Source organism: Dryas octopetala, chromosome 2 (genome assembly GCF_963921425.1).
Source record: "Dryas octopetala chromosome 2, drDryOcto1.1, whole genome shotgun sequence".
Taxonomy (NCBI): Eukaryota; Viridiplantae; Streptophyta; class Magnoliopsida; order Rosales; family Rosaceae; genus Dryas; species Dryas octopetala.
Window position 1 is genome coordinate 1,697,589 of NC_141367.1, and position 11,078 is coordinate 1,708,666.

Genomic DNA, 11,078 nt, shown 5'->3' on the forward strand with positions numbered 1-11,078 from the left:
TAATGATAATCAAATGGGTAGATGAATTCCGATTTAGCCGATTTTTTGTAAGGATGATTTTTGACTATGAAAATAGAAAATGAACGATTCAGATCGTTGAATTAATGAATTGACAATCGTGGTTTAATAACTTTAATTATAGTTGTGTTATAAAAGTTGTATATACATATATACATTTATATTTTATTATACTTGTAATGTTGTATATAATTTTAAAAGTTTATTACTTTATTATTTATAGTATTACATAGTTTACACTATTACTATTTACTAACATTATAGTATTATATAATAACTTAATAAGCATATTAATAATTTATTAGAGTAAACAAACGAAAAACCTATTAAATATGTTATGATTCCTAAATTGGGGTTTGGGTCGGGCTTTGGGCGGGCCTAAACGGGCCGGGCTTCAAGCGGCCCATGGGCTTCTAGGGATGACCCAATCCCAACCCTAGAGACTTTTAGGCCGGGCCGGCCCAAATTTCGGGCCAAATCGGACTTCGAGCCTAATGGGCCGGGCGGGCTTCGGGTGGGCTTCGGGCCTTGGGCTTTTTGGTGAAGCCTAGTTGGACCTTACACTTTGAGTAATCTTATTAGGCTATTTAATTCCTTAATATGCTTTTTCGCATAATTTTTTATCATTTTTTGTCTCACTATAGGGAGTTATATGCAACAGTTTTAAAACCTCAGGGAGTGTATCTGTAATTATTGAAACCCCATGGGGTGTATATGAAAAGACGATAAACCTCTCACAGGGTGTAAGTGTAATTAACTCAAAATAATAATTAGAGTCCAAGTAGACTGTGATTGGTAGATGAATTGACTTTTCACATATCAAGGGTAAAGATTGATTGGGGCAAACGGCCTACAACTCGGAACCCAAATCTCTTTCCCAATTGACTTCCTCTTGCGCTCGGTTTCTTGCCTGCTTTCTTCGCTTCTTGGCTCCTTTGCTTAAGCACTCCACATCATGACTCATATCCTTTATCCTTTTCATTTGATTCATATATTATTCTTTTTATTATATGAAATATGAATATTGCTTCATTATCTGCTTCAGAATTTCTCTTTGATCTCATAATTATGTTGATTTTCAACAATTCAATTCTGTTTTCTATGTTTATAGAACTACTTGTTCTACGAAACCAAAACAAAATTGGCTTTTTTCCTTGATTCGGAGATTTAATCACGCGGGAATCAGAGAGATCGTGATCGGGAGCGAGCTGCGGCTCGGGGCGGCAAGGGTGGCAAGAACAAGGACGACGGGTTGACCCCAGAGCAGCGCCGAGAGAGGTCTTACTTACATTTTTTTTTGTTTCTAATTTTGTAAATTTTGTTTTAATTTAATTTTTTGAAAAAACCCAATTTGTAAATTTTGGTTTCTTGAAAAATTTGATGGTAGGGATGCGAAAGCGCTTCAAGAAAAGCAGGCGAAGAAGGCTGCCGGGTCGGCATCGGAAGGGACCTCCTCCGGAGGTAAAGGCACTAAATAACCCGAAATAAGAGAATGGGGTCGTCTAATTTGGGGGCCCTTGTGTTAGTTTCTGGCTGTTGAGATTTCATGGTTTATGGGTTTTTATTTTTTTTACTTTGTCTTAATGTGTGTTTTGTGTTTTGTTAAATTACTGATGTTGAATTCGTATACTTGAATTCAAATAATCAAATTTGGCTAATGTCATGTACTTCATTTTTGTATTATGATTTGGTCATGATTTAAAGTTGATTATTTGGAATTTCCGAAAGTTGAATTGAATTTGCACTATAATAAAGCAACATGTTGAACTATATATTCATAGTAAATATTCAGGTTACTTCTAAGCCTTTGAAGTTTAAATGGATCACTTCCTGATATGGTGATGTTAGATGTGTACATAAGCTTATTCTGATCAGTTCTTCAATCACCATGCAACTATGGAAATGGTTGTTGGGTTATTTCTGATATGCTAGGCTACAGATACAGTTTGCAGTAGGAGAATTTTTGACACAATTATGCTGGGATCCATGAAAATCATGAAGATTCATAATTAATATGAAACATCGAAATCTATTTTTGACTTTAGGAATGGAGGCTTTAGATTTTGTATCCTGTACATCAGTTGTGATGTGAATAGAAAGTTATTATAAGCCTTGCTAATGGTGCATGTAAGCTTGACAGAATGATGCTATGATGTAGATGTAATGGGTTGGACTTTGGAGGTCGTAGGTTTTAACCGTTTTATAACAAATAAAAAAGGGCTTATTCATGGCTTCATGCCTATTTATGTATTATTGGAGCATGGTCCCTTGTCCTTAACTCAATGGTTGACTGACATTGGCTAAACATGTCAATTTCTGTTGTTTTTCTATCTACTATGGTATTGTCATTTGCATTTGTAATCCATTACTGTAAGTGTTCATGTATTAGGTGTGCTCTGAATGACTACTAAAAAGAACATTGAGCTCTGCATCTGCTAGTAAGCCTTCTTTCCCTTTAAGTGAGAAATAGGAAAAGGGATACACACTATAGATTGCTGGTGATTGTTCACCTAGATCCTAGATGCACATTCCACCACAAGCCACCTGGAAAACTGAACATTTAGGACATTCAATATTATGCCATGTTACTTGGATACATTATTACAAAATTGATGCATGGCATATGCTCTGGAAACTTCCAAACATGTGGAGTACCTATATTGAATGTGATTGGACTTGAATGGAAAATTATTCATCATGTACATCTTGACACAAAAATGTCTTATGAAGCAAGAGAGGAAAATCTTTACTTGGCTGGAAGTTATTGATGAGATTTTTGTTTTATCGTACCCTACAGCATTCCTTGTTTTGAAAAGTAGAGATGTGACACATCAACCTAGTCATTTTTAGATGTATTGAACTACTCAGAGAAATGGTGATTAATTCAGTATGCCTTGATGTTTCAGTTGTCTCCCTGTGCATTTAGATGATTCAGTTGTGTGTTTACATGTGCAAAGATACTGACTAGGGCACACATTCACATCCAAGATGCACACCAAGTAACATTAGGATTGTAAACTTTGGTTCCCAGATGCTTGTGCTTCTAAAATCTTCCATGTCTTGTGCACACCGTCATGTTAAACTAGTATTATATGCTTTGGTCCTCTGATGATCTTTCTTTGACATTAACTCAGCCATAGCACTAGTTTAAGTAACTGGATACAGAACCCAGATATAGGGTAAGGTCCTTCTAGCAAGAATGAGAATATGGGATAGCTGTCACATAAGGTGTTCAGCGAAATTGATAGAGGGTAATTCTGTTGAGAAAGATATAACTATCGTAGAGAAAAATAGGGTAATCAGCAACAGCCATGGCAAAAACTGGTGCCCGGCGGCCCTTTCGGTTTCATTAGAAAGGAAAAGAACAAACTTTGCACCATACCAAGCTTTCCAATTCCACCTTTAGATTTTCCAGTTTGAAACTTGCATCTTGTGGCTAACGTTGGGATTGTTTCATGGATTTAAGAGTTTCATTTGGGGGAGAAATTAAGGGTCTGTTTGGTATTCTATTCAAAAACTTTTTTTTTTTTTTTTTCAAAAACAAAAAAACAAGTTTTAGTAAAAAAAAATGTGTTTGGTAGACCATTTTTAAAAACAGTTTTTAAAAAAAAATTCCAAAACATGCCTCTTTTTAAAAAGGCTTTTTTACCCAAATACCACCTGAACTATAGGGGGTGTGCTCTTATATCACCCAAGCTTTTTTTTTTGTCAATTTACCACCTGAAATTATCAATATGTGCTAATTTACCACCTAACATCCATTTTTCTGTTAAATCATCAAAAAAAATTCTAAACTTCCCATTTTGTCCTTGAATACAATAAAAAAATAATATTATTTTAAAAACTATGTTTAAAATATAATTATAAAAAAACTTTAAAAGTAAAAAATAGAAAATGGAAATACCTTTTTTTTAGGGGGTTTACTTAGATTTTTTTTTTTATATATTTAAAATGCTTTTATCATATAAATTGATGAAAATACCCTTGAAATAAACATAAAATTTAACTAAAGTCACGGTAGGTGGTAGATTGGCCAATATATGAAAGTTCAGGTGGTAAATTAACAAAAAAAAAAAGTTTGGGTGGTATTTGAGCACATCATCTATAGTTCAAGTGTTATTTGAGTAAAAAAGCCTTTTAAAAATAATAAAACATTGTTTTTCTAAATTTTTTTTTACACTTTCTTCTTTTTTAGTTGTCATCATTTTTTAAATTTAAAATTTATTTTCAAATTTCATACCAAACAAGTTTTCAAATTTAAAAAATTGATTTTGAAAACTCAGATTAAAAAAAAAAAATCTTAATTTTTGAAAAAAAAATTTGAGTAGGATACCAAACGGCGCTAAGCTCTTCTTTTTATTATAAAATTTAGATTTTCATGCTCTTTGTTACAATGTTATCTATACTACACTAAAAAATAGAGTTAATTATACTTACACCCTCTGAGGTTTATTATCTTTTCACATACACTCCCTGAGGTTTCAATAATTACACACTCCCTGAGGTTTTAAAACTGTTACATATAACCCTTTATAGTGAGACGAAAATGATGAGAAATTATGCAAAAAAACATGCTAAGGGATTAAATAGCCTAATAAGATTATTCAAGGTGTAAGGTCCAATCTTAATACAAAATATTTTCTTTTTTATTTATTTATTTTTTTTCTTGTAGGGGGTTATATGCAACAGTTTTAAAACCTCAGAGGGTGTATGTGTAATTATTGAAACTTCAGGGAGTGTATGTGAAAATACAATAAACATCAGGGGTGTAAGTGTAATTAACTCTATTTAGGGTGTGAATATATGATTATCAAGACCCAATGCTCCAAAGTACTGAGCCCAAGTACTGAGCCCAATACAACGCACACCTGCTCTGTGTTTCTAGAGGTCTATTTACTATTTACCATTTACGTCTTGAATTCTATTTCGTCACGGTAAAAAAATAAAAAGAGAAGCATACTTTTCATCAAAAAAGGAAAAAGAAAAGAAGAAGCATACTACTATACTAGTAAAGGGTGAATGTGGAAGACATGAGGATGTGAAAAGTTGAAAATTTTTATTAATTAAATAAATGCTTTAGTTAAAGATCAAGAGAATACGTGGCCAAAAAAAAAAAAGATCAAGAGAATACTGGCTCATTAAATGACGTGGCACCACAGATCACATTGTCTACTGGTTGAACACTCTTCTCACGCTTTTTGTTTTCCTTTGTTTTGTAAAATCAATTACTATTTTTTTTTATAAAGTATAACATTGTATTAAAATAACCAAAACAGAAGAGAAAATACATAATTTAAGTCCAAAGGCTTATAGCAAAGTAAAAGCCTACAAACTATGAGATAGAGTGGAGCAAAGAAGTCCACAAAAACTCCAAAATCTCATAATGTCGACATCGAGTAGCCACCAAACGGAGCTAGTGAGGCTTCTTAGGAATTAACATACTAGTCGCATTTGAAACCATGATCCCACCAACATTTCTGAAGCATCGAGTATGACCAGGATCAATTACTTTTCTTTAAATTATTAGACATACACTGCTATTAATTTTGTAAAATTATTGTAGCCAACTAACTCACACAATAACCATTATAGCTCATTAGCTTTGGCAATGTAGTAAACTACTTATAACTAGCAAATTCAGAATGGAGTTTCAAAAGTGACATTTCATAGCTGAGAATGTCGTTATTGGTTCATTATCTTAATTAACATGGGAAATTCATATAGAACAGAAATGGTTGCTCAATGATGGTGACTCTATATTGGCTTCAAGTCATGCCATATGGCACACGTATATTGAACAAAGAAAAGATGTGCTCCAAAACTCTGGGTTGGCACCTGGTGGACAACTTTGCTGCCCATATTACTCGAAGTCTCGAACCCAATAATATATTGTGACAATCTTCTAAAAAGAAAAAGAAAAAATGTTGATGAAATTATTGGTATATTTGTCTCCCTAAGCATGACTCAGTCCACTAGTAAACCATCCAATATTAAGTTATTAATTGATTAATTAATTCTGACATTTGAAATGATTCGACAACAAGCAAAGAAAATTTGACCATTCACATCCACACCCCTTTGGGACATGAATTTTATTATATTTTTGGTCTGTCATCCTGTCGCAAAAAATGTCTCTTCTCATGTGGACCAATTTCAATAAAGAAACACTAAGAAACAAAATCCAGACCAAAAAAAAAAAAGAAACCAAATCCTTCAAACATACTTCTTAAAACCGAGTAGTAGACAAGCTCCTTCTATTCTATAATCTATATGATGAAGTATTTAAAGAAAATAAAAGAAATTAAGAATATTCTTTATTTAATCACAACAGCCATCGTTAGCAGTTGGCCGCCTGATGTATTTAGTGGATTAGTTGTTTTATCCTCATCTCCGTGAATTCTAAATTCATCTAACAGAAGTTACAGAAGGGTGCTGATTTAACCTCTTAACCTATAATTCCTGATTTACTTAAATAAATCCTATAAATAACTTCAAGCCCAACATCACTTGCTTATGCTTTTAAATCAACCATATAAATAACAAGTAAAAATCTTCATGATACACAATTTAATGAACATAATAGTTCATTCAGATCCACTGTGACATATTTTTCATTCACTGATATGATGGTCAGTTAAGATAGAACAAAACTAAATTTTATTATCATTTATATATAAATTTAACGATTAATCATGAATTAAAGTAGTTATAAAATTATAGACATCTAAAATTATTAATAATAAGATCAAACAAGTGCCAAAATTATAGACGTGGGTCTTGGCTTGTAGCATGTTAACTCTTTCTTTATGTCTTGGATATGCCGGCCATCCTTTCCTTTGATCCAAATCAACTACCAAAATTCTGCCACGTCATCCACAGACCATTTTTTGGTCATCGGTCATCACCTTTAAATTCATGTCACTAGCTCTATTGATTTCACACTTCAAACTCACCCAAAACTCATTTGGTGAAATAGAAAATATTAACCAAACTCTCTTTCCCAATAAGCTTTCATACTTGTACCTTTGAAGTTCAAATTCAAGTCCGATCCTCAAAGGTTCTCATATACACTTCAGAAAACTTTAGAGTAAGTTCTTAAACACTTTTTTATCCTTCTTTTGCATTTAGAATGGATAAAACATGAAGAACAATTATTTTTATGAAAAACTCGTCATTTTTGAATTTTGCAAAGCAAATGTGTTTAAAGCTTCAGTTTTACTTGAAACTAACTATACCATCGTATTCTATGTGAAAACTCATTTAAGTTAGGTTTTTAAATCACTTAAAAAGCTAGATTAAGAAACAAAGAAGTTATGGCTTAAACAAGTTTTCCAGAATCCGGCGAAAATTTCCAAATTCCGGCAGTCCTATGAGTTTTTCGGTGGCTGAAAAATCGAGTTTTCATTGTTTTTCACTATTTAATATGTTTTAATGCTTATATCTTGCTGTAATATGATTATCTAGTTTATATGTACCTCTATAATGAGTTCTTAAATATCAAAAACACTTTTGAAATCGATTTACTGAAATGTTCATAACTTTGAATGTTCATAGCGCAATCATTTCTCAACCTTTTTTACATTCTATATATCAAATTAAAGTTTATAACCTCTACTATTGATCTGGAAGTTTTGATAGACATCAACAAAATAAGAAAAAACTTATTAGCCCTGAAATTTAGTTGCCCCGTTTTAGATGTGACTTTGCCCAAATTTGTTTTTTAATCAATTCTGAACTAAATACTTTGAAACTATTTATGAGAACTATACCATTGAATTCCTTGCAAAAAATCCTTTGAAATGGAGTATTTACTTGTCAGAATCGGATGAAAAATGAATTAGAAATTGAAGAGATCGAGAAGTTTGACAGTTTTATCTTGCTAAAATAACAAAATTGGATTTTTATGGGACAAATAAAAACCCATAATTTGACCACATTACTTTAGCTTATTACCCCTAAACATCCATATTAATATATAATGGCTCACATATATGTTTTATTTAATGTGTGTCTTTATTATTTTTTTTATCTTGCAAGAATATACAAAATTGATTCTTTGTTAAGTATCTTCTTGATTATGATCATTTTATGAGGCAATATTAATATATCTCAGTTGTTATATATACTTACTGGGTTAGTGTAACTCATGATGCTACACATTTATTATTTTCAGTTAATAAGAAGATTCATGGAGAATGAGATGAACGTCATCTTTAAATACAATAAAGGATGTCTAAACATTCTATTTCTATTTTTAAGTATATATTTATTTTCACTTTGAAGGTTTTAAGCTTATGTATAAATAAACTTCTCTTGTAAATGAAATTGTATTTTCAAAACTACCTATTATGTTTATTTGTTTTTAAAGGGAGAAAATTTATTTCCTAAACTCGCATCGTAAATACATGTGTCATATTTCATTATAATATTGACATTGGATTTGGGGCGTAACACTCACTAACCCCCTCCTCTTGATCACCACCATCTCTTTGCCTTTGTGATTTCAATGAAAGCAGAATTTGAAATGGTTCACGAGTCGAATATGGATATGATCCAACCCCATGAACCTTGGAACTCATACGTAACTGTTAATGGGTTCCCAAATCCGACCTCCAACCCTTTTCCCAAGCCTATTGAAAACCAGTTTGTAAACTTGGAGCGGAGCGAACTCTCTAAGTGGGTGGAGCACATTACCAAACAACTCATTGATGACTTGCCGGAAACCACCACCACGGACACCTTGCACACAGCAACATCTGAGGACTATTTTGCCTGTACCGGGGACTTTAGTCTGAGGAAAATCAGCCAAAGAAGCTATAATGGCGACACTACTTGTGATGACCACGACTACGAGCTCCAGTGGGGCAATGAGCTTCAACTCCATGCAGATAATAATAATAATAACAACAATAACAACAACAATGGAAGAGTCACAAGAGGGTTAAGCAAGCTCGACGAGCATGGCTTAGCCCTAATAACTCTTCTCTTCGAATGCGCGGTTTGCATTTCTGTTGACAACCTTGGCGAGGCCCATCGCATGCTGCTTGAGCTAACCCAGATGGCCTCACCATATGGGCCATCATGCGCTGAACGCGTGGTGGCCTATTTCGCAAAGGCCATGACTAGTAGGGTTATTAACTCCTGGTTAGGGATTTGCTCTCCATTGGTGAACTACAAAAGCATCCATAGCGCTTTCCAAGTCTTCAACACCATCTCACCTTTCATCAAGTTTGCACACTTCACTTCCAACCAAGCCATCCTCGAGGCCTTTCACCACCATGAAAGGGTTCACATTATCGACCTTGACATTATGCAGGTATATATTGGTCTATAATATCTTCGAAATTTTCTCCATACATTTATATCTTAGAATAATGTTAGGTATACTAGATTCTAGTACCATACGTGTACATGTACCCTACACATATAGTACCAAAAATGTTGTATCAAATATTATATTTCTAATTTTAATGAGCACATTTTTTGTTGTTGATATTTTTACATTTCATTAATAACTCTCATATAATCTTTTTAATTTATGTATTTTGCTTGATATTTCTCTATCTATTTTCAGTTAAACTTATGATATTTCCATTAACATTGATATTTAATACCTTAATTAATTTTCATGCAGGGTTTGCAATGGCCGGCCTTATTTCACATTCTCGCCACACGCATGGAGGGCCCGCCGAACGTGAGAATGACCGGATTTGGCACCTCATCTGAGGTGTTGCTGGAGACGGGAAGGCAGCTATTGAACTTCGCAAAGCGCCTCGGGTTGTCCTTCGAGTTTCACCCCATTGTGAGTAAATTTGGTGATGTAGATGCTTCCATGGTGCATGTACAGAGGGAAGAGACTCTAGCAGTGCATTGGCTGCAACACTCTCTCTACGATGCCACTGGACCCAATTGGAAAACAATGAGGCTCATTGAAGAACTGTCCCCAAGAATTGTCACATTGGTAGAGCAAGACATGTCACATGGTGGGTCATTTTTGGACCGTTTTGTTGGGTCACTCCATTACTATTCCACCATGTTTGATTCACTTGAAGCATACTTGCCTAGTGACAACCCTAATAGGCACAAAGTGGAGCATTGTTTTCTATACAAGGAAATCAACAACATATTAGCAATAGGTGGGCCAGCAAGGAGTGGGGAGGACAAGTATAGGCAGTGGAGGAGTGAGCTTGGGGCTAGAAATTGCTTCATGCAAGTAGGCATGAGTGCCAATTCTATGGCCCAAGCCCAATTGATTTTGAACATGTTCCCTCCTAGTCATGGATATAGCCTTGTGCAAGGAGATGGGACTATTAGGCTTGGGTGGAAGGATACTGGATTGTATGTTGCTTCTGCATGGACTTGTTCTCATGCTTCAAGATAGCATATGCCAATTAATATATTACATAATTTTTTACATGGTTGTATGTTTTCTTCAAGTAAAGTAGTAATTCAACATGATCGAATTGATCTCTAAATTAACAAGTGATACTTGTGTTCTGAGTGGTTATTAAATTCACCAAGGTTAGACATTGCTAATTAGCTTGGCCTAGTTGTTGAATCACATGTAGAAGGGGGTTGGTGTACGTCTGCGCGCCCAGTTAAGCATGATTTATAACTTGGTTTTTGCTCTTAAGTCTTTTCTTGATTCAAGGATAAAGAGTGCCTTCGGGCTCTAGCTTTACCAAAAAGTATGAATCTTCAATTACAAAGTAAATAGATCAAGTTTTAAGAATTTGAGGCCACTTTACCTCTGCCCTATATGTGTGTCTATATATTTTTGTGAGCCGGTGTAATCAAGTGTTAAATGTGTTTTATTATTGTGTTTTTGTAGAAAGTTGGAATCGTTAGGCAAGAGCTAACTAAACTCACGAAGGAGGCTGCAGTCTAAATATGTAATCTTTAGTTTTGCAGTCTTCATTACAAGATTTTGGTTTAATTTATTTCAGTGTATGTTTTGATTTTGTTTCAGTGTATGTTTTGATTTATATATAGTGGTAGCAGCTACTTGATATTTTAGTTAGATGATAGGTACCAACCAAAAACGGTTCTCTGCCAAATAT

General features: G+C 33.9%; 2 protein-coding genes across 2 annotated transcripts; both read left to right on the forward strand.

Annotated features, from left to right (window-relative positions):
• The first annotated feature begins 838 nt into the window (after nucleotides 1-838).
• On the forward strand, nucleotides 839-1,751 carry LOC147292411 (uncharacterized). The gene is made up of 3 exons (XM_086233910.1): nucleotides 839-979; nucleotides 1,193-1,296; nucleotides 1,406-1,751. The coding sequence occupies exons 1-3, from the start codon at nucleotides 974-976 to the stop codon at nucleotides 1,494-1,496; spliced, it is 201 nt and encodes a 66-aa protein (XP_086090036.1). The 5' UTR covers nucleotides 839-973; the 3' UTR covers nucleotides 1,497-1,751.
• Nucleotides 1,752-8,524: 6,773 nt separating this feature from the next.
• Nucleotides 8,525-10,399, forward strand: LOC147292412 (scarecrow-like protein 23). The gene is made up of 2 exons (XM_086234387.1): nucleotides 8,525-9,334; nucleotides 9,653-10,399. Exons 1-2 carry the CDS (start codon nucleotides 8,525-8,527, stop codon nucleotides 10,397-10,399), a joined length of 1,557 nt encoding a protein of 518 aa, XP_086090513.1.
• Nucleotides 10,400-11,078: the final 679 nt, after the last annotated feature.